Below are 23,572 nucleotides of genomic sequence, written 5' to 3'. Positions count from 1 at the left end.
TGGTGATACACTCTGGGTACTTCCGAGAAGACATTGGGTCCAAAAACCACAGCCACTGGTGATACACTTTGGGTGCTTCTGAAAAGACACTGGGTCCAAAACCACAGCCACTGCTCTTGTCAAGGTGTTTTTCTTTTGAGACAGTGTCTCACTCTTTGTCCAGGTTGGAGGGCAGTGGCACGATCTTGGGTCACTGCAACCTCCGCCTTCCGGGTTCAAGCGATTCTCCTGCCTCAGCCTCCTAAGTAGCTGGAATTACAGGCACCCACCACCATGCCTGGTTTTGTATTTTTAGTAGAGACAGGGTTTCACCATGTTGGCCAGGCTGGTCTTGAACTCCTAACCTTGTGATCTGCCCACCTAAGCCTCCTAAAGTGCTGGGATTACAGGTGTGAGCCACTGCGCCCGGGCAGTCAATGTTGTTTCTATGCCAAGAATCCCAAAACACCCCAACTCCTCGAGAAAATGTGTACGCCTAAGGTGGTATTCAAGGACCTTTACACTTTAGTCAAATGACCTTATCTCATTCTTTACAATTTTCCTTCATATGCCTCATATCGTTGGGTTTTCCATCTTTTTTCTAACTTTTCTTTTTTTCCAATTTGCCCAAATCCTAACAATCCAAGACCTATTTCAAATGCCACCATCCTGAGATCACATAGATGGAATTTGCTTTCTCCAAATTTTCCTTCGAGGGCATTTTCACTTTCTTATTACTGATTTAACCCTCTTATACTCTTGAAGAAACTTATTTTTGACTCTCAATGTCTTACTATATCTCCATTTCCTACATAAGTCTTACAGATTAGGTGGACCCTAAACAGCATCCAAAAAAATAACAAAAACAAACACACACACACAAAAAACCCGAAGCCAGCCCACTATATTTCCAATGTTTCCCTTTTTTGAGTTGGGGGTTATCACTGTTGCCCAGGGACCAGCAAGTGCAGTGGCACCATCATGGTTCACTGCAGCCCTGAACTCATGGCCTGAAGCAATCCTCCCAGCTCAGTCATGAGCCACTGTATCCAGCATCAATATTTTGCTTTTTGCCTTTTCCTGTTTCACACATTCAAGAGGGTTAGCATATTCTCACTTCTTCAGTGACTATCCAGTAGGTCATTACATCAGTTACTTGAGATGTTTGGGGCCAGGTTCTTCTTGCCTTCTAACTGATCCTCATACTACCCACGAAACCACCCTGCCCCACTGCCAACCAACTTAGGATCATCTGTTAATCATAAACCATGTATTACTCACCACCTCCAAGTTCTTCAAGACTTCCATTAGATGACATTCAAACCATGGTCCCTTGTGTGACTTGGCCTCTCTCCAATCTCCACTCACCTTACATGCGCACACACACCCATCCAATCCACCATTCAGACCTCATTTTTTGTTCAAGATGTTATGCTTTCCCATCTTATGGTTCCTGCACACCTACTGCCCAAAACCCTGTTACCCAATGAGACTTTGTGCAAAGCCTGACTTCTTAAATCCTCAGTTCCAAAGTCTCTACTCAGATGCACTTTCTCTGTTATTATGTGCAAAGGATAATAAAGCACACTGTGGGCATTCATATATATGTGCTAAATGAAATTTTTTGGTTTGCAATAACTGTCTGCTCCCACTATTTCCTGTGGTCTAACAAGGTTAGCCCAGATGTATACTGTGTTAGTTCTTTCAAGTAAACATACAGAAAATACTGAGCACTTAAAAAGTGCCAGGCTAAATTCTTTTACATATATATTAACTTGTTTCTCACAAACCTATGAAACTTATGACTACCATTTGAGAAGTACTTGTTCCAAGTCATATAATAAATAACAGAAAAGCATTTGGTTGCAAGCTCTAGTTTTATGCTTATTCTAAATGACTGTTTCTTCTGGCTCATCTACCTATCCAACCTCAACACTGTACAAAATATCCACACTACGTGTGCTCTATTACCCCTTACTTTTCCCCATAAACATTCTGTATTTAATAAAAATAATTCTTCCTTATAGTTCCCAGGATACAACAAAAACTGCTCAGGACAACTGATGCATATCGTAACACCTTCTCAATATAAACTGTTCTGGATACAAATTTTAAAAATGGGCTCAGACAAGTATCATAAATAATAAACGAAAGATTTTATTCATCTTTGTAGATAACAAGCACTCAAAGGTTAATGAGTGAAGGAGATAATCATCTCCAAACAAAGAGGCTTTTAATAAGGCAGAAGCAAAAATCTTTCCACTTTTAGATGAAAACTAAAAAAATAACTTCAGACTTCAGATACGGAAATAAAGCACCATTTTTCAAATGGTAGACTTGGCTTACTTAAAGTAAGTAAATAGCCCCAGACCATCTGAAAAAGAAAAACATTTCAATGCCCCTTGTGAGTTCTAATTACATGGCTACATATTAAGGAACGTCTCTCTCTCTGAACTTACTATTAGACAAAAATTATACAGATAATACACATAAACGTAGGTTTCCATTTCATTTTTCATTTGCACAAGCTGCCAGCTGTTTAACCAGGTGACAAATCAAAGTGACAAGATGCACTAATATTATTTGTGAGAACTTTAAATTTTAAAAGCTAGTATTTAATTACCCTTAGTGAACTCGTTTACACTAAAAATTATCCTATCAGTCATGATTTTTTATTCAACTAGACCATTTAATAATCCACATGGTCTAACATTTATCATGCTTTGTTCAGACCCCCTTACAATCATATCCCATGTATGACTTATGCCTCACATAATCCCTTACCAGTAAAAGTGAAGCCTGAAGACTGACCTGGCCCCTTTACTAACCTTTGCGATCTTGTACCACTTCATAAAATAATGCTTACTCTAAAGCACTACAGACTAGTTTGGAAATAAATGGACCTTTTCCTCAGAAATAATCTTTCCTGGTGTAGCAACTGAACACTTTATAACCTTCATTTATTATCACTTTATTATTCATACAATATCCCAGGGAATATAGACTCCCAAATTTCGTCATTTTTTTTTTTTGAGGCGGAGTCTCTCTGTCACCCAGGCTGGAGTGCAATGGCGCGATCTTGGCTCACTGCAACCTCCTCCTCCTGGGTTCAAGCGATTCTCCTGCCTCAGCCTCCCGAGTAGCTGGGGTTACAGGCACGTCAGACCACACCTGGCTGATTTTTGTATTTTTAGTAGAGACAGGGTTTCACTATGTTGACCAGGCTAGTCTCAAAAACTCCTAACCTCAGGCAATCCACCCACCTCAGCCAGGGCCCGGCCCCTTTTCTCTCAATTTAAAAACTGCTTTAAAAACTGCAAATCAAGTAGTGGGTTAGTATCACTTTACTGTTACTGATTCCTTTAATATTCCAGAAAGAGCACAAGAATTTTTCCATTTTTGATAGCTGCCTATTGTCAGTTTTAACTGGAGCTGAAAAACAGAAGACTTAAGTAAACTGAAAGCCATCATCGAGTTTTAAAAAGGGATACTGAAATAATTCCTCTTGAAGATATTTTCTTTAACAGCCACTTATTTCTATCCTGCAAAAAGCTTGAAATATAAAATTAGTATTTAAAGCACCATACAAAATAAAAAAAAAAAAAACAGACAAAGGGTAAGGTATGTTCCAATTTAATCATTATGTACACAAATTTGTAAAAAATGTTAAACACATATATACATTGTCACAAAAGAGATGCAATAATTATTGCTCACTTTTAAACATTATCTTATGCTATCGAAATTTGGCCACTTACTCTCATCACTATTACATGCACTTAAAGTTACATACTTACCAAATTTTCACTGTCTGTTTATTCCTGCTAGGAAAGGACACAGTTCCTTTGAAATTTACTTCACTTTAAATCTTAAAGACACAAATGGAGGGTCCATACTTTGTTTAGTGCTTATCTAAAAGAATGCATTGCCACATCACATACTCAGATACTGATTTTCAAATTTCAGAAAACTATCATTGTTCATACTAAAAAGCATCAGAGTTGACTGTTCATTACTAGTTCCCAAAGATCACAGGAGGAAACAGAATGTAAAAACATTCTTAGCATATGCTGGTTTTTATGTAGGATACAGTTAAAAACTAGAGGGAAAAAATAATCCATGTGTTACATATACCGAGGCTAAATAAAGCAGGGCATAAAGTAATTAGAAACATACTCAGAAGCTAACTTTCACTGGTTTACGTGGTCTCAGAAATCAGTATTTCTAACTCTAATTTTTCACGCAGGGTTAGAGTGGCTTAAATAATACTTTTGAAATTTTTAAGCCTCTCAAGGAAACCCTGTAAGTAACTAGTCTGCATGAAGAATTTTGATTTTGGTAAACCCCTCTTCCACCCAAACTCCAGCTTACTGCTCATGAATCACTGCAACAAGAGCTCCAACAAGAACAGAATGAAGTTCTAGTATCTTAACTTGACACCTATGCAATGTCTCCGAAGCACTGACAAAAATCTTTTGGCTGCCAACTAAAAAGAAAATGTTTAAGAACTTTATCTTAAACACTAGTTTTAAACATTTATTCCATCTCATGAAAATGAAATAATTTATGTGTTAAAAGTTTTTGTATTTGTAGTTAAGTGAAGGTCAGAAAAAAGGTGAACTTTTTTCTTAAAAAAGCATTAAAAGGGAAATGCCAGGTGGTAAAATAATAATTTTCTAATTTTTTTTTTTTTTTTTTTTGAGGCGGAGTCTCGTCACCCAGGCTGGAGTGCAGTGGCCGGATCTCAGCTCACTGCAAGCTCCGCCTCCCGGGTTCACGCCATTCTCCTGCCTCAGCCTCCCGAGTAGCTGGGACTACAGGCGCCCGCCATCTCGCCCGGCTAGTTTTTGTAATTTTAGTAGAGACGAGGTTTCACCGTGTTAGCCAGGATGGTCTCGATCTCCTGACCTCGTGATCCGCCCGTCTCGGCCTCCCAAAGTGCTGGGATTACAGGCTTGAGCCACCGCGCCCGGCCTAAAATAATAATTTTCTAATATTCTTGATTCAAGTAATATCCAAAGAGATGTAGAAATTCAGATTGCTTCCCTCTTTAATCAAAGTGTCCTAGTTCAGTTAATTTTAGAAGGTTAAATTATAATATATAAAAGTATAAAATAGTACTCACCAGAAAGGCAGCTTTAAAGAGATGGTTTTAAGGAAAACCATTTCCACTGTATCTACACCATTTCATATACAAATTAAACTGTGAAAGGCAACGAAACTTAAGCCCTTGTGCAATTTTACATTAAAAAACAAGTGGATATCTTATAAGATATATTTTATTATTAGTTGATAAATCCAAGTTTTAAAATTTAACAATACGCACAATTTCCATATAAAGATAATCTGTTATCACAATGGCTAATCACCATCCAGTTCAAGAGGAATTCAAGATTAACTAGTTTTATGGCTAGATCGTCTCAAATTAGGTATCACACAAGGTGAAAAGGAAGAAGCCATACATCCTACCATCAGATTAGGATGGTTCAGGCTTGCAAAAATTAGAAATTAACTTGTATGCTTTATTCCTCCCTCCTCAGTGCTTTATATTTGTATCAACCTAAAAGCACAACATTTAAAGGTTAAAGGATGGTTCAAACAACTATGAACTTGGGTAGAATGGAAAAAAAATAAAAATAAAAATGTTAAACACATCTTCCACAACCCATTATGTCCCCACTGCCCCTCAAAAGTGTTACATGAAGAATCTAGCTACATTTCTTGATGGGTAGTCAGCTTTCAATATTAAAAAGGTATGTATGTTATTCTTAGTTCACAGTAAAATGAACTCACTGGTACACCAACAGGATACGTTATAGTTTACAAAAAAAAGAAAAAAAAGGAGTACTTGTATCTACAAGTGTTGCTAAAAGAACAAAAAAGCATTATAAAAACATTCTAGCTTATGACTGTACACCATTTATCATTTCTAGATGTGAGGAAACTTGTCTTTTTTCTTAGGTTGATTCATACTGTAAAAAGTTAAAAGGTGAATGAGAGAATCACCATGAAATAGCTTAAGTAAAAGACCCTGGACCCAAAGCCCTGGACTCTACATCATCTATCAACAAGGGCACAGCCAACTCAAACTGTCTTTTCCTTTTATGTACAATGTATCTACTTAGGTTGAACCACAAGGAGATAACAAAGGAGCAGTATTACACCTTTATTACAACTGGGGTTAGCAAACCTAGATCTACTTTGGCCCAAGTACTGAGTGTTTAAAGTGTCCAATGGATCTATTATTAGTTATACTCACATTTAAGTAACCGCACAGCTTTCTTCCTTGTGTGAGTTATATGGATATGTTTGAAAAAAATAGGAACATCAGGTACTTACAGATTAAACTAACCTGTACTGGCAGGGCTGTGGGATTTTTCTTCTCTACCAGTAAGTAGCAAATGCTGAAATTCTGCTGCTAGTTAACAAAAACACAAATTGTATTAAACTGAGGAGTTCAATCCATAGTTTAAAAAGTCAATGTGCATTAAATTTCCTCAGAGTCTGATATTAATACATTTAAAACTTTTCCCTATTTTTTTTTTTTTAAACAAAAGTTACCTTATATTGGCTATTTAGAATGAGCCAATTAACACTGAAAATCTCTTGGACACATCTCAATTTTAATAAACTATGTATTCCAGTATGTGAACTGTGATGGAAATTGATTACTCTAAAAAGGGGATGGCATATACCTTAAATATGTGGCAATTTCTAAATTTAAACGAATATGTAGACACACCCCCACAGACAAGCCATTTTTAAAAGCTTTTAATTCAACTTTCACAAAAATTAATTTTGTCACATCAGAGATTCTCAATTTCAAAAACATGTACTGAGGCAAATTCTACTGTTTCTCCTTGAATAAGCAAACAGGTAAAGGGGACTTTGCTCAATAACTAGATGCTCCATATTTTTTCTAACTCAGACTTACAGTAACTGTAACTTCCCTTGCTCCACTTGGGTAGTTAAGCAGTCTCATTCTATTACTAAGACAGGGATACGATGGTGCAAATCTTTTTTTCTTGACCGCTGTGATTGCTAAACTATTTATAAAATTTTAATAAGAAGCTACATTAAATAATATGGTGAGACCTCAGTAACAAATGCAAACCATGAGTAAGAATGGTGTTACTTTTCAATACATTTAAGGTTCTTAAGTCAAACAACACTACCCAGTGTTCTCCCAAATAATCACTATTGGTCCATGTGTAGTAAACTGGGAAAATACCATTCTTCATTTTTATCCAAGTTGGCCATCAACGAATTTCACAGTTAGTTCCTCAGACTTAACTAATGGTGAAGGAACACAGATTCAACCATAATGATAAAATGCAAACCAACCAACCCAGACACTAACAATGTTAGAGGGCTTAGAAAATGCCAATACAGGACTTCACCTTTTTACAAACACAGCACACGTTACTGAAGCTGTGCCACGTTACTACCTTATAGACCATGACATCATTTAGAATTAATGGGTGGGGTCCAAGTAATCAACCACTTAGACAGTTTACTCACATGTACCTCCTCTGAGGTTATTTTGATAAAAACTGAAACATATACATAAACATTATAACTGATTGTATGCCTCTTAAAGAACCTAACCATCAAAGTTTCCATCTAATTAACCAGTCTGGATTTATAATAGCGTTCAATTTGCTTCAAATAGGAATAGTCCAAATTAGTTTCAGGAGACCTACCTCATTTGGCCTACAAATTTCTGCCTCAATAATGACTACTACTTCTCCTTAGTAAAATAGACATTTTACCCTGAGAATACATGAGACTAACCGAACAGATTTAAAGAGAGATGATTCAGATTTCTCAAACTAATTCAGTTCCAAACTATTCTTTTCCAGAGTTAAGAAAATGAAAAGCTTTTCCTTTCTAGACTAAAATATTATGCAAAAATGTATAGAGCCAAGAGTAAGAAAAAAATAGTACTTACTAAAAGCAATTATCTGAAGAACTTTTTTTAATGTTACTTTAAAACTTAATCTATTTTCTAACAAAAATGCCAGGTAAAAAAAATAAAGACAGATGTTTTAGGGCTTAAACCCTTGGAAAAGGTGGATATATTTAAAGTTACTGGGAAGCTCAAACCGAAGTCCTACTTTCTCCATTTCCTCCATATTGGTTTGAATTAGATCCATAATAGTGTGTGTAAGAGCTTAAGATACTAGTTTAGAAAATTCAGCACTAATCATAAAATTAATGAATATCCATTATGTACACGACCATACAACATCAAGTGCTTATTTTGCCAAGAAACATCACACAGAAAATGATTTCTTTGCTATAAAAACAAAAGGTTATTATTTAAATGATTTAATGACAAATTAAAATACTGAGAAAGGGTTTTAAAAAAGGAGTAAACTTTACTGTCATGAGATAGTTAGCATAAGTGGAACTGGGGGAAAGTTTACTTATAAAAATCTGCCCTATAGCCAAATAGCCTTAAAACTGAATCCCCTTTCAAAGGACTTTTCCATAAAAGTTACGATGAGGAGCAAACAAATTTCAATTTGGAATAACGCAGAAAGATTATTCAGTATTAGGTCAATAACTACAACCTTTTAAAAAAGACATACATTGTCTGTATAAATTTTAGGGTATCTACTTCTAGGGTACATGTCTACTTTCATCAGCTTATTCAAACAAAATTTTGACTCGGTTAAAGTGGTGACTTCACCATTTTCTTTCATTTGCCAAGTTTTACCAGTGGATGTTACAGACACCTAAAAATTACATAATTATCGAAATCTTATTTGTCTGAGTCACAGAAATACAAAAAAAAAAGGAACTATCTGGAACTATCTAGTTATCTATATATATTACCTTCAACAAATTATGACATTACTAAATCCCTCCCACCCCCAGTACTTAAGCAAATAAGAGCCTGTATTTCCAGCACACTTTTTTCAATTTTCACCATTAGAATTACGACAAGCAACTTAGAAAGATTTCAGCATACTGGGGGATGGTAGGTAATAGAGAAAACAGATCTCCAATTAAGGACTGTTACATGTTGATTACTGAGGTTATAAAATAGTTGAATGGAATATTTTGTCATGGAAGCAACAAAATTCTTTAAATATTAAAATCCTTTTACAGCGAAAAACGTTATTTTATTTAACAAGTCAAAATTTGTAATCCATTTAATGCATATTTTTTCTTTATGCTTCCAAGAATAAAAACCATATACAAACAATTCCAGGTTTGCTAAATGCTACACTGTTCATTGTTACTGCTCAGAGTAAACTATCTGGATAGAATGGTGGCTCAAACACAAGAAACAAAAGTAATTCAGGTTTGTTTTTGGCCTCTCTTCCAATTCTCTAATTATTCCCTACAACAAACACGCACACACAACTTTTCTCACCAAATAAAAGCAAATTGTAGTTGGAAACAAATGTGCATACTTTTCACATGTCCATAAAACATTGTTCAGTGAGGCTGAAAATGAACCTCAAAATAATCACTCCAAAACCATAGTTTATCATACTTTACCACATGATCAGGTATCAAATTTCAGTTTGGATACCTGAAATTAGTAATCCATCCATGCTGAAAGGCCTGTAACAGCCAAATTCTCTTGTTGTATCAACTGTATGGTCTATATCCCCACACACACAAGCACGCACAAAGACACCACCTTCCCACCTTAACAGGGCTCTACATTAACATTTGCTCTAATGTGGTGAGGCTTGAAAATATTTCAAAATTAAGCATTTCCAGATGACCTTTTAGCCTTAACATTCAATGCGTAAGTTAGGGATTAAGAATGCAGACTTTGGCCAGGCGCAGTGGCTCATGCCTGTAATCCCAGCACTTTAGGAGGTCGAGGCAGGCAGATCACCAAGTCAGGAGATCGAGACCATCCTGGCTAACATGGTGAAACCCTGTCTCTACTAAAAATACAAAAAATTAGCCGGGCGTGGTGGCACATGCCTGTAGTCCCAGCTACTCAGGAGGCTGAGACAGGAGAATCACTTGAATCCAGGAGGTGGAGGTTGCAGTAAGCCGAGATTGCACCACTGCACTCCAGCCTGGGTGACAGAGAGAGACTCTGTCTCAACAACAACAACAACAACAAAATACAGATTTTGGCCAGGTGTGGTGGCTCACACCTATTGTTATCTCAGCACTTGGGGAGGCTGAGGACGGGTGGATCACCTGGGGTCAGGAGTTTGAGACCAGCCTGGCCAACATGGCAAAACCCCATCCCTACTAAAACATATTTAAAAAATAGCCAGATATTGTGGCAGGAGCCTATAATCCCAGCTACTCGGGAGGCTGAAGCAGGAGAATCACTTGAACCTGGGAGGTAGAGGTGGCAGTGAGCCGAGATCACACCACTGCACTCCATCCTGGGCGATAAGAGTGAAACTCCGTCTTAAAAAAAAAAAAAAAAATGCAGATTTCAGTATCCAGTGGCATTTCCAACGATTAAACTTATCCTTGAGGTTAAATTTAATAGTTTATGGAGAAAATAAAACCAGTAAAATTTTCCTAAAAGTGAAAGTAGAAAATTTGAATGAAACATTTCATGCCTCCAAATCAAAAACATCAAATTTTGTGAATTTACTAAAGTTCAATATAGTAATACAAGCTTTACTGAAGCTGTTAATTATGTAACACAAAGCAAATTACATAAAAATGCATATGAAATACTTATGTTTATTAACACCACAGTCAAACGTGAATATTAATATAGAGCCTTCTCTGCCAAAAGAGTATAAAAATCCTAAGTTTAATTAAATTTAGGGGCCTTCACCAAACTTGCTGCAAGTTTGGGGACATAAATATCCAACAGCCATAAAGCTGTGAAAGCCCCTATAAGGAATAAAATAAATCCCACTTGCCTCAGACTGAACAGGGCAACACTGAGACTCAGCCTCAGCCTGTCCTATGGCAGGGCTATAGGAAGAAGAAAATTTTAATTTTAGAAAAACAGTTCCCAATTAATTTAAAAGACATGCATTAAATTTAAAAAAAAAAAAAATCCCAATGATCAAGCAAGCAAAAGGAGCAGCTTTGTTTTTAAAACTACTGTCCACTACAATTCCATTCTGAGCCCATACTTCTTTTTGTTGGAAAATCCCCCTCCCCAATTAATTAAGTTTAATTAAGGTGAGTCTAAGTCCAAAATGTAACTTAGTGGAATAGGAGTACAGTAGGAATATTTTAATCATACCTAATGCCAAATGTGTGAGAGACTACTAAAATACTAAGTATTCAAATCAAATAATTCCAGCAGCCACTCAAAACTTAATCCTCACCTGCTGTGGTCTTGTTACTGTTACACAGTATGAAAACTTATACAACAGAAACTAGTGCCAGACAAAATGTTTGTTTTTCTAAAAGGGGTGGATGTAAGGTAGAGCCAAAGCTGCCAGCCCTACTAACCTTACAGCTTCCTTAATTATGGCAATCAGCTTGACTTATCAAGTCCCAAAACTTGTCTTCTGTGAGGGCAGTTGGCATCCACTTTGACTCAACTTCATCTATTACTTAAGGAAATTTGAGTCAGAGTCAATTATGAATGTAATTTGCTCTACTCATGATTCAACCACGCTATGGACCCCAGAAGCATTTAGATAAAAGGTATTTTCTAGAAGCTTAATTATGCTTGGATGCATGCAATTACCCTTCAAATATATTAAATGGGTACACCACCTCTGAGCCTATAGCTACAAACTCAGGAACTCAGCTTAAGTTTTATGTGCCAATGCCTAATACTTTCAATTAATTTTTAATTAGAATTCTATCCCATATTAAAAATTTCCATTTTTACCCATCAGACATACACAGAGAGCAAAAAACCTTGCTATGAAGTATCAGCCTTCTTTGCATAAAATGCAAATAAAGTTTCACGTAATTTCTGAAACAGGTCTACTAAACCTATTGCAGTTTGTCAATAACCCTGTACATGAAATTCTTGAGAATTTGGGAGAGCATCCCTTACTTATTGTAAATTTAATCTCACCATTTTTATCTTAAAGATTTTCAACACGAGTTCTTCTTCGGCAGTATACTAAGTGTGCAGCCAAATCAAAGAAGCATGTATTAATTTTGAAACCATTTAGGTAGGCAGAAGTTCAGAGGGGAAAGTGGTTTGAGACTTGGTGGCTGGCAGAAGGAAGAAACACATTCTTGGCAAAATATGGTAGTTTTACTTTCAAACTGTGAAAATTCTTGTACCACTATGGTACCACAAGCACAGGAGCCATAAAATCATTGAAGCCAAATAATCAGGTATTTTATTTTTTGACAGAGTCTCGCTCTGTTGTCCAGGCTGGAGTGAACACAGCTCACCACAGCCTTGACCTCCTGTGCTCAAGCAATCCTCCTCCCTCAGCCTCTGGAGCAGCTGGGACCACAGACACACACTTAACGCGCCTGGCTAATTTTTAAATGTTTTGTACAGGTGGGGTTTTCCCATGTTGGCCAGGCTGGTCTCAAACTCCCGGACTCAAGCAATCCTCCCACCTCAGCCTTCCAGAGGGCTGGGATTACAGGCGTTTGAGTCACTGCACCCAGCCAATATGAGTTAAAATAGCATTCAGCTTTATAATACTTGCAATGTTTTGCTTAAAGGTATGACTTTTACCTGTCACATATAAACTCTTTTGTGATGGCTAAATCACTTTTCAATATATTTTCCTTCAAAGTTAAAGCCCTTTTATCGTTACAACTTCAGAGTTCATGTCTTTTATCTATACCTTCATACTAAAGTTATAAAGAAATGTTACCATTTTCTTGGAAGTCTTAACTTTACAATGAGAAAAACTCAACTTGAGTTCATTATATTAATACTTTGCACAGGTTATTTGATGCCTAAAAAATCATAAAACTACCCTGCAAAAGTAAAGATCAGAAAAACAGATCCCAAAAAGGTCAACAAGAGCTATTAAGAGGTTGTAACACAAAATATTGAATAGCAGTCATCTCTACAGAAAAGCTCTCTGTAAGAACACAACATTCCAATTTTCCAAGGACAAAAAGTTGCACAGTAAGGCTACCTAGGCTTAATAACAGAAGGTATTCAAATGAATAATGTAATCTTCCAGGAACATAATAAAATTAAAAATTGCCAATCCATCTGTTAACCATCCCAACAGAGACACATTTAGATTCTCAGCATTACACTTAGAAAAATATATTACAACCCATTAACAGCACAAGAAGCTATTACTGCATGCACCTAAGCTTCTAGAAGTTTGTACCTGAAAAGCTTCTGAGGTCCATGCAGTACTGAAGTCTCAAAAATAATCAAAAGGAAATGAATGGGTCTGGCACTAGGCTCTAAACATCTCAGCAGGAAGGAAAAGTGTTAACATTTACATTTTAAGTATCTATAACACGTGATGTGTACTGACACCAAAGAGGGTGGAAAGGTGATTATAAAGATTTCATACCCATTATGTAATGACTCATGTATCTAAGTTTTTCTCTTAACTGAAACATGAACACACAACTCTATGCATATTCAGTTTTAAAACATGCAGCTAAGAAATAACCTACAACTCAAAGACAGAATCCAATGATATATCAAAACTGCATTGGTAACTATAAATTTTATTATGTGGACGTCTACTGTGGCATGCATCTGTACAAACCTTTCAGGCAGTGGTCCACAGCTGGGTTATGAATAAAAAGGCATAAATTTTTCTTTCATTTTATTACAATGAAGTTTAACAGTACAGAAAAGTCACATGACCTTGGTGGGTCAGATTTCTTAAACCCTGCAACATGAGGAACTCTAAATACATTAAATATTGTTACACATTCAGACTTCCAATGTACAAGTATTGGAAACAGTTACAGCCCTCACCAAGCTAGGTTGGGGACATGAAGTCCAACAGCATCTGAAATGCTGTGAAGGCAAACTTTACAAATAGCAATGTAAGCTTACAGAACTTGCCTTTATTAAGGTGGTATGTTCATGTAAATCCAGCGCCTTCACAATTTAACGAACCAAATTTACTATACTTCACTTCTAAAAACCTAGATGAAACATGAAAAAGAAGCCATACAGTATAAATTGCAACTTCAGGAAAAGTTCCTGCTTTATTATTCCAAATAATTTTTCCCATGTAAAATAAATGTCCAATAGTTCCTGGTATGTGGGAAGATAATGTTTGTTAAAGTCACAATGAAGCCTTATTGACGGAAGCTTGGCTATATAAACAGCACAAGTTGAGAAAAGGTTTAATCTCCAAACCTATTAGACTGGATGAAGTAAGATCAGTAACGGCCACCTTGCGACATTACAGGAGGTCTCATTCCCATCGGAGGTCGAGGAGGCCCACCCTGGTAAGGGGGCACCATTGGTGGTCCCTGCCCATACGGGGGCATAGCACCAGGAAGGTATCCTGGCATGCCTTGATGATGACCACCATACTGACCTAAAAAACAAGAATTTCAAACACAAAAAATAGATTGTTACGTATTGTACTTTAAATGCAATGTGTAACTGCAGATAAATTTAATATTTTATGCATTAACTTAGAAAATCCACTAAATATGATAAACATAAAAAGAGGAATACCATGAGGTGGCATTGGGGGTCTCATTCCTTGTTGCTGTGGGATGCCTGGCTGTGGTGGCATCATACCTCCAATTGGTCCAACTGGTGGATTACCGATGGGGGCCTGTCCTGGCCGAGGAAGATTACGTTGATATTTAGGTAACTGTGCCCTTCTCTCTTCCTGGGAATAAAAATAAGCACAAGGCTAAATACTCAAATGTAGAGGCTCATCAAGCATAAAGGCATGCATCTAAAATCTTACAACGTTAAGAGTAATTTTCAAAAATTTACCCTTACATCTCAACTATTTACTTTTGCCAGACAAACCAATCCAACTACTTAAACTCTAGATACCTTAAAACTTCACCTATTTGTAAACTTGAAGCATGGCTAACAACTTTCCAGGAATTACAAACTGCTTCAACAAGAAACTAATGAAGTATTGTTAACATTCTTTTTTTTTTTTTTTGAGATGGAGTTTTGCTCGTTGCCCAGGCTTGAGTGCAATGGCCAGGTCTTGGCTCACCGCAACCTCCGCCTCCTGGGTTCAAGCGATTCTCCTGCCTCAGCCTCCCAAGTAGCTGGGATTATAGGCATGCGCCACAATGCCCAGCTAACTTTGTATTTTTAGTAGAGATGGCATTTCTCCATGTTGGTCAGATTGGTCTGGAACTCCCGACCCTCAGGTGATCCACCAGCCTTGGCCTCCCAAAGTGCTGGGATTACAGGCATGAGCCACTGCGCCTGGCCAACATTCTATTTTCATTTTTCAAGATGGAGTCTTGTTCTGTTGCCCAGGCTACAGTGCAGTGGGTAATCTTGGCTCACTGCAACCTATGCCTCCCAGGTTCAACTGATTATCCTGCCTCAGCCTCCTCAGTAGCTGAGATTACAGGTGCCCGCCACCACACCCGGCTAATTTATGTATTGATGGGGTTTCACCATGTTGGCCAGGCTGGTCTTAAACTAATGATTTGTGATTTGTCTGTCTTGTGATCTGCCTGTCTTGGCCTCTCAAAGTGCTGGAATTATAGGTGTGAGCCACCATGCCCAGCCGTTATCAACATTCTAAACATTAACTTTATATCAAAATTAATTCCTTTATACGGGACTTAAGGGATCTGCAGATTCTACTTCACACTTAACGTTTCTTCAATTAACATATGCAAACTTATATTAACTAAAATGATTTTTAAGAGAGTTAAGAACCTGACTTACTGTCTTCTTTTAGAAACAGTCTGGAGGAAGGAGAGAGAAAGCATCTAAGACCAAAACATGTAATATCCATTCACTTTAAGTATTTTATGATTTCTTAAGATTCAGAATGGCAAAAACCACTTAGTTAGCATTAAACCAGATCACAGACCATCTGAGTACAAATTAACACTTTTTAAAGGGACAAACTGCTATAATGGCTTTAAATTAAATGCTGCTAGTAGGAAACTAAAAACAACTTACCAGGGATATATCCTCATCTGGATGGATCAACTTACTGGTTGCACTAGTTGTTGTGAGTGTAGCAGGCTTACTTGTTATTGAAGCTGCTGGTTTAGCTGCAGTACTATTTGTTGTACTAGTGGTTGAAGCTGTAGACTGTGTATAAGCAGGGAATGTAGGCTTTGGGGGTTCTGTAGTTGTTGCAGGGGTACTATTTAAGGGTTTGAAATCTGTACCAACAGGTCCTTGGACAGCTGCCTGAGCCTGTAAAATATAATACTTCGTCAACAAAACCTCAAAACCCAAAATTAACTATATCTACAACAGTTTAACTTAAAACAAGGCATCAACATTAAAGGACCAAACTTTAAATGAAATTAAAACAAAGTTAACATGTGATAAACACTCCACAAAATTCAAGATAACCCATAAAAACATCAAAAGGTGCTGGGTTAAAGTCACACCCACAACACAGCAATGGAAATAAGACTATATTTAACTTGTTAGATGTCTTCTACCTCCTCACCAAAAATTAAATTTACAATGCTCTGTATTTATTCCAGATTGCTGAAATATAATATCTTATAATAGAATAGCATGTGTTCTATTTTTACTGTTCTATTAATAAGTTTAGTTATTAATCTATCCAAACAGCTAAAAAAACAAAAAACTACAGAATGAGAGTTTAAACTCCAGTTACTAAGTATAACATTAACAACGAATGTAAACAGTGACACATTAAAGATACATCCTTTAGTAGTATTCTTTATATATATATAATCCCCTCCAAATTAACAATGGCTGGATAATTATCAAGGACAAAACGGTTAATTTAGCAGGATCTTTTAAAGTAACAAGTTACCAGTAACAAATGTGTTACTTTTCATAATACCACACATCTAAAACATGTAGACTAGGCCAACTTTAGAACCAAAGCAAAGTATTAAATTTTCTTACATTAAATGTGATGCATTAAACAGCACAAATCAAAATAGCTTAATCATGCATCAGGCTAACCATTGGCCACTATAATGCATTTACTGCTTACATGCTTTTAACCCTTTAGAACCACAGGAGTTCGGGGTAGTTTTTTTAGCATGAATTAAAATTTTTAAATACCATTTGACTTATACGGCATTAATTTTGCTTTAAAAAAGTAAACACAGTATATTTTTGGAAAAATATTCATTTTTTAAGTAAGGTCCAAAGGGTTACGTTATAAAGCCATTTTAACAATTTTAAACTGCAACTTCCTGCGTACTTGTGCTGTGCTAGGAAACAGAGCTTTAGAAGATGCAGACAGACTTTCTGAATTGGATGAAGCTGTACTTGAGCTTGTGACAGGTGTCCCCATCTGTAGCATAAAAGAAAGGAAACAATGAAAAGTCTCCAAACAAATGGGTCAAAATAAGCCATGTGGTAGACTTTTTAGTAGATTGCATATTTGTAAATGCAAAATTTAATGCAATCAAATGTCATTTATTTTAAAAGGCAGGCAGTTAATGCATTTACAATAGACAAAATTAAAGTATGAGCCTCAAAATTTTAATTCTATACCAATAAAACCTAGTTAACTAGCTTCTTTTCTAAAACTACTGTGTTTTGCATTATTTCAAGAATGATACCTGAAACTGAGAATAACGATGTATAAATACTGACACTTCAATCCAATTCTGTTATCAATGATTCTCTACAAAAAGATTTTTGTCAAATTTTACATCTCTCAATACATAAAATGCCCGTCCACCATAAAGCTAGGTTAATGTGCTTAATAAAAGGCACTTAAAAGAAAATGCTTTTAATTTAGCACCCACAAACAGAAAAAAGTTAAAAAAAAAATCTAAGGGATAAGCTAAAAAAGAAAATGAATAAACATACATCCTGATCTAAATTCTGAATAAATCAAATCTGAATCTGCTTAATTCTCAATGAAATGAGGAAAAAAAGCAGAGGTGTTAACCATTATGTGCACACTACTCTAGAACAGAAGCATCTTTCACTTATGCTCCGGAAAAAAAGTTTTAAAAGCTTTGAAAAAAGACCAACAAGAAATACAAGTGTGCCTAGGTCAAAAGCCATTAAATTACGCCATTTTAGCACAAGTGTGGCATTGTAGCTCATCACTGTTCCATACTAGAGGCAGAGCCTGACAAATAATTTGCTACCATCTTAAGAATGCTCATCTTTGACTTTGCTGTCCTTCCATTCACAGTTCAGCTAGCAAAGGAAAACTTCTAAACACTCCAGATATTAAACTTTCATTAGCTTAAAAAAAAAAAAAAAAAACAACTAAGACTAAATAGGGTTCACAACTATGAAAAAGTAACATACTAACTTTGGCTCCATTTAACCTTTTATGGGTAGAGGAAATCAGTGTGTAAACATGGAAGTGGATAAGCCACCTTTTAGTACATTTAATAAATAATATTAAAAATATTATAAACAAAAAAAAAATTGACCTATGAGAATTTCAATGACTTCTGTAAACAGCTGTACTTTATCTTTAAGTGCACTCCTTTACAGGATTTTCACCTTACCTGCCCAGCACTGGGGAAAAGAGGCTTAGTAACTGGAGGCTGCGGAGCAGGTACAGTTGCTGTTGGTGCAGGTGGTCTATTAAGAATACCTGGCGCTGAAACAGCCTGTGCTTGGGTCATTGGCGGAATTCCAGGACGTGGAACAGGTGGGGGCATACCTGCAGAGAAGAAATGTTTCGGGAAATTGAGTCACTGAAATATTTAGTGTAGGGAAAAAACACTTCTATATTACAAAGTTATGAACAATTAACTGCTCAATGACTCGATTAAATCCAAGGAACTCAGGCATTTGCCCCATGCAATATTCTTACCTCAAATTTTCCCTTCCTTTGGACTGCTTCAGAATTTTACAAAGTGGAAGATAACACTAGACTCTGCTGCATGCACAAAACATCTGGGAATTATGCTTACTGATCCTAATGACTTAGCAAACTTCTTGCAATATATAAAACAATTATTTCAATCATCTACAAGACAGATATTTAAATGTTCCCTGAATTCTAGTGCAAATTACAATAAAAACTCTGATGAATCAAATATCATGAACAATAAAAACTTTTCCAGAGTTAAACACATCACTACTACATTCTTTAAACTTCCTTAACATGACAAAACTTTTAATGACTTCACATTATCAAATGAACATCAATTATTATTCTGTATTCTTTTAAATACCTAAATATGTATCACAACATAATGTATATGGAGCCGCTAGGCAATTATTCGTATTTTGTTGATGCTTTATGTTTCCTGTGTCCCTTTACATCAATTATCTTCAGTACTCTAAATAACGCTACGGATTGCAAACACACCAACATAAAAACCAGGCTAGGGCCGGGCGCAATGGGTCACGCCTATAATTCCAGCACTTTGGGAGGCTGAGGCAGGTGGATCAAGAGGTCAGGAGTTCGAGACCAGCTTGACCAACACAGTGAAACCCCATCTCTATTAAAAATAGAAAAATTTGCCAGGCGTGGTAGTACACGCCTGTAATCCCAGCTACTCAGAAGGCTGAGGCAGGAGAGAATCCCTTGAACCCAGGAGGCGGATGCTGTGTTGAGCCGAGATCACACCACTACTCTCCAGCCTGGGTGACAGAGCAAGATTCCAAAAGAAAGAAAGAAAGAAAAAAAGAAAGAAAGGAAGAAAGGAAGAAAGAAAAAGAAAAGAAAAGAGGGAAAGAGGGAAAGAGAGAAAAGAAAAAGAAAGAAACAGCTTCGTGTGGCGTACCTTGTTGGCCAACTGAATCCCTCCCTTTCCTTGTGCTGTATTTCCTGCTTTATAGGCCAAATTCTATATACTTAATTTCCCAGGTTCCCTCACAGCATAATATGTAAGGAGCTAAGTTGCTTCTGGGAAAGTTATTTTGCTTCCAAATAGAAGAAAAAGGAGGTCCGGTGCTGCGGCTCACTCACACCTGTAATCTCAGCATTTTGGGAGGCTATACGGCTGCAGTGAGCTATGATCGTGCCACGGCACATCAGCCCAGGTATCAGACCAACACTCTGTCTCAAAAAAAAGGAAAAAAAGAAAATGGAGATTGCACTACTACTGACACACCTTCTTGTCTGAGCTGTCTTATAACCAAATGACATTTCTGAGGAAAAAAAGCTAAGACTAGCAAAGTCAAAAAAGCATGGGTTAATAAGTATCACTGAACCACTGGATCTACCACTTTTTTGTTGACTGAGACAATAAATGCCTACACTGTTTAATACAGTTTGTTGCAGCCAGGCGCAGTGGCTCACACCTGTAATTCCAGCGCTCTGGGAGGCCAAGGCAGGTGGATAACCCGAGGTCAGGAGTTTGAGACCAGCCTGGCCAACATGGCAAAACCCCGTCTCTACTAAAATACAAAAATGAGCCAGGTGTGGTAGTGGGTGCCTGTACTCCCAGCTACTCGAGAAGCTGAGCAAGAGAATCACCTGAACCCTGGAAGCAGAGGTTGCAGTGAACCAAGAGCATGTTCCAGCCTGGGTGAGAGTGAGATTCCGTCTCAAAAAAACAAACAAACAAAAAAAACAGTTTGTTGGATTTCTCTATTACTTGTCTAAAACATTCCTAACAAATACAAGCGCTCTTAAGTACATGAGATTCAGCGCTCTTAAGTACATGACTCACTTTGGCTGCTTTGAAATCTATCATCTATTTCAAACTTCAAGAAAGGGCCATGGTCTTCAGATACCCACTAAAATACATTTTTGTAAATAGGGCCCATATAACACTTCTCACAGGAACTTGCAACTTACGAAAATGTTTAAATTTCATTATACCAATGCCCACAGATGTCTAAAAAAACTTAGAATTAAAGCCTGTACATCATATTAAAAGGAAATTGTCTAACATATCATACCTGGTGGCATTCCAGGCATCAGAGGTGGTATTCCTGGTCCAGGTGGCATCATTCCACCCATTGGCATCATTCTATTAGAAAGCAAATTTCAAGAAACAGTAAGTTAATGAACAGCATAAACCATTAAAAAATATTCTGGCTAAAGCCTGAAACACTAGATAGACTTGAATTTGACCTCTAATATTGATATGAATCAAGTCGAAAGAACACACAACACACTGTAACAATCCTATCAAAATAAATTGCCTAAAACCCAGCAAACTCTTTGGTTTACCAATAAAAGAAAAAAAAATGTTGACAAAACATTTAAAGTCATTGAGAACAAATATACTCTCAATATGTATGAGACTTCATCTAAAATACGTGTAATGGAAAGCAAAATTACCACTTTTTCCACTTGTAAAATATCCACACAAGAGTATTAAATAAAAAGAAGAAATCTCTATTTTAGAGTTGTGTCAGATTTTGAAAAGGAAAAGGTTGAATGAATGTACCCTTTGAAATGAGATTTTTTATTTGGCTACGTGCAGCAGCTCACACCTGCAATCCCAGAACTTTTGAGAGGCCAACGCTCAAGGACGGCTTGAACCCAGGCTAGACAAAGAGTGAGACCATATCTTTTTTAAAAAAGTAAAAATTTTAAACATTAGCTGGGTGCAGTACTGTGTGCCTGTAGTCCCAGATACTCAGGGGGCTGAGGTGGGAGGATCACTTGAGCCCAGGAAGTCAAGGTTGCAGTAAGCTGTGATTGCACCACTGCTCTGTAGCCTGGGCGACAGAGTAAGACACCCTGTCTCAAATACATACACACACACATATATATATTTTTAGAGGAAGGAAATACTACCACCAAAATTAAAGATACTCAAAAGTAAAATCAGATGGCCTAATATTTACAATAACTACCTAACACTAAACCATGACTTAAAAACACAACTCACTCATTTTTTTCCCCTAAAAGAGCTCACCTTCAAACATCAGTGTCCAATTCACTTAAAAAACGACAAATTGGTCAATTTTCTTTAAAATTTTTAAATTTTTTGTGGGTAAATTCAGTTCTTGATTTAAAATTTTTATCAGATTAACTTCTATTGATTGATTAGAAAACTGCATTACATCCTATGATAATAAAGCACATAATTTCACAGAATATAGTCTTTCTTAAATACTAACACTTATTATCAGGTCCCATTACTGTTAATAGTTTGGAGAAAATCACTGCACGTTTGAAGTATGTTTATATGGGTCTATTACTATTTCCTAAAAGATGTTTTATTTTCCTTCTTTAAGAGACCTGTGTTAATTAGCTTTCAAGTTTTAGTGAGGAAGGTTAGAAAACTTCTGAAGTCAACTGAATAGATACCATTAAACACACACATAAAAAAATGACAGTATGATTATACCTCCTGAATTACATTATGAATGAGATGCTTACATGTTTTCACCGCAAAATGACTGGGTGTATTTTCTCTGATGATGCAATCTGTGAAAATGTATGACAAAATCAAAATCTAACTGTGATTTTCAAAATACAGTGGGAAAGTGTATTGTATACCTCTCACATCCAACAATATTTAAGTAAAAGTGATGGGCACAAGCACCTCATTTTAGTTTTGATGCTTTGACAAATAAATCATTTACAGAGTTTGCTTCTTGTCACAACTACAAAGTGTCACAGATAGTTCTGAATCTCAGAAACGCAAATCTATAAATAACCAACTACTTTAATCACAGTAAATGCAATTGAAGTAGATGGTTGCTTACATATATCCTAAAACCCAAAAATCTATTATTCAGAGGCAAATTTATACTCCTTAAATGTATTGGTTGATCCCTTTATTAGACAAGATTTATAGAGCCCATACCTTCTTCTAAAGCAAAAAATGGAAACTAACATTTCATTCATATAACATCCAAATTGAAAAAGATCATTACTAGGCACAAGCCTACAAGATAATTTAAAAAATTTTCTTACCCAGGTGGCATGCCTGGCATAACTGGTGGCATTCCTGGCATCAGAGGAGGAACACCTGGCATTAATGGAGGTATGCCTACAAGCAAGAATTTCAATCAAAATAATAACAAATATTTAAGAGTTAGGGGGAAGAAAGTAATACTTCGATACAATATAAATAATGCCCTAAAAATGTTAGATTTTAAGCAATCCTATGTACTACCTGGAGGCATTCCTGGTGCTCCTGGTACTGGTGGCAGTCCTGGCTGTGCCATTGGGGGAATATAACCTTGTTGAGGTTGAACAGGCTGTGGCTGAAATGAAGTTGAGGCTGCGGAGTCATCATCATCATATTCATCAGAATCATCTTGTTGCTTCTTTTTTTGACTTTCTGTTACAAAAAAATCTTAATTATTTCCAGAGTAAAAACTAATAAAGTTTATTTACAACATTCAATATTTAAAAATACTTATATTGGTAAAATTAGTTCATGAGATTTTTCTTCCCCCAAAATTCAATATTGCTCTATGTTCTTCAAATGTGTTTTCACCCTATATTAAACAAGGTTAACGTTCTTTCCCTGTCCCATAAAAGGTAAAATGATTATCCTAAATCAGTATTTTTTCTTTTAAATTTTTAGTAGGGTCTTGCTCTGTGACACAGGCTGGAAAGCAACGGTACAATTGCAGCTCACTGCACTCTCTAACTCCTGGGCTGAAGGGATGCTCCCGCCTCAGTCTCCCAAGTAGCTGGGACTGCAGGCACATGCCACAACA

General features: G+C 36.6%; 1 protein-coding gene across 10 annotated transcripts in view; it reads right to left on the bottom strand.

The window, feature by feature from the left end:
• Nucleotides 1-5,240: 5,240 nt before the first annotated feature.
• The window catches only part of ZNF207 (zinc finger protein 207), a 29,950-nt gene continuing 11,618 nt past the window's right edge, over nucleotides 5,241-23,572 (bottom strand). For 2 of the 10 annotated variants that reach the window (XM_023182875.2, XM_023182870.2), the window contains exons 4-12: nucleotides 23,020-23,187; nucleotides 22,818-22,893; nucleotides 22,278-22,325; nucleotides 20,843-20,913; nucleotides 18,490-18,647; nucleotides 17,214-17,306; nucleotides 15,974-16,216; nucleotides 14,537-14,696; nucleotides 13,544-14,393 (exon numbers count right to left, since the gene is read on the bottom strand). In XM_023182875.2, the coding sequence (XP_023038643.1) occupies nucleotides 14,233-14,393; nucleotides 14,537-14,696; nucleotides 15,974-16,216; nucleotides 17,214-17,306; nucleotides 18,490-18,647; nucleotides 20,843-20,913; nucleotides 22,278-22,325; nucleotides 22,818-22,893; nucleotides 23,020-23,187 (1,178 nt within the window). In that variant the 3' untranslated portion in view covers nucleotides 13,544-14,232. Of the gene's footprint in view, nucleotides 6,398-10,847; nucleotides 10,903-13,543; nucleotides 14,394-14,536; nucleotides 14,697-15,973; nucleotides 16,217-17,213; nucleotides 17,307-18,489; nucleotides 18,648-20,842; nucleotides 20,914-22,277; nucleotides 22,326-22,817; nucleotides 22,894-23,019; nucleotides 23,188-23,572 lie in introns of those variants that run through there. The other 8 variants (XR_003308468.1, XR_003308469.1, XR_002724618.1 and 5 more) reach the window with 8 other exon arrangements.

Source organism: Piliocolobus tephrosceles, chromosome 16 (genome assembly GCF_002776525.5).
Source record: "Piliocolobus tephrosceles isolate RC106 chromosome 16, ASM277652v3, whole genome shotgun sequence".
Classification (NCBI taxonomy): domain Eukaryota; kingdom Metazoa; phylum Chordata; class Mammalia; order Primates; family Cercopithecidae; genus Piliocolobus; species Piliocolobus tephrosceles.
Note: the sequence above shows the minus strand (reverse complement) of the source record. Positions and strands in the feature narration are given on the sequence as shown.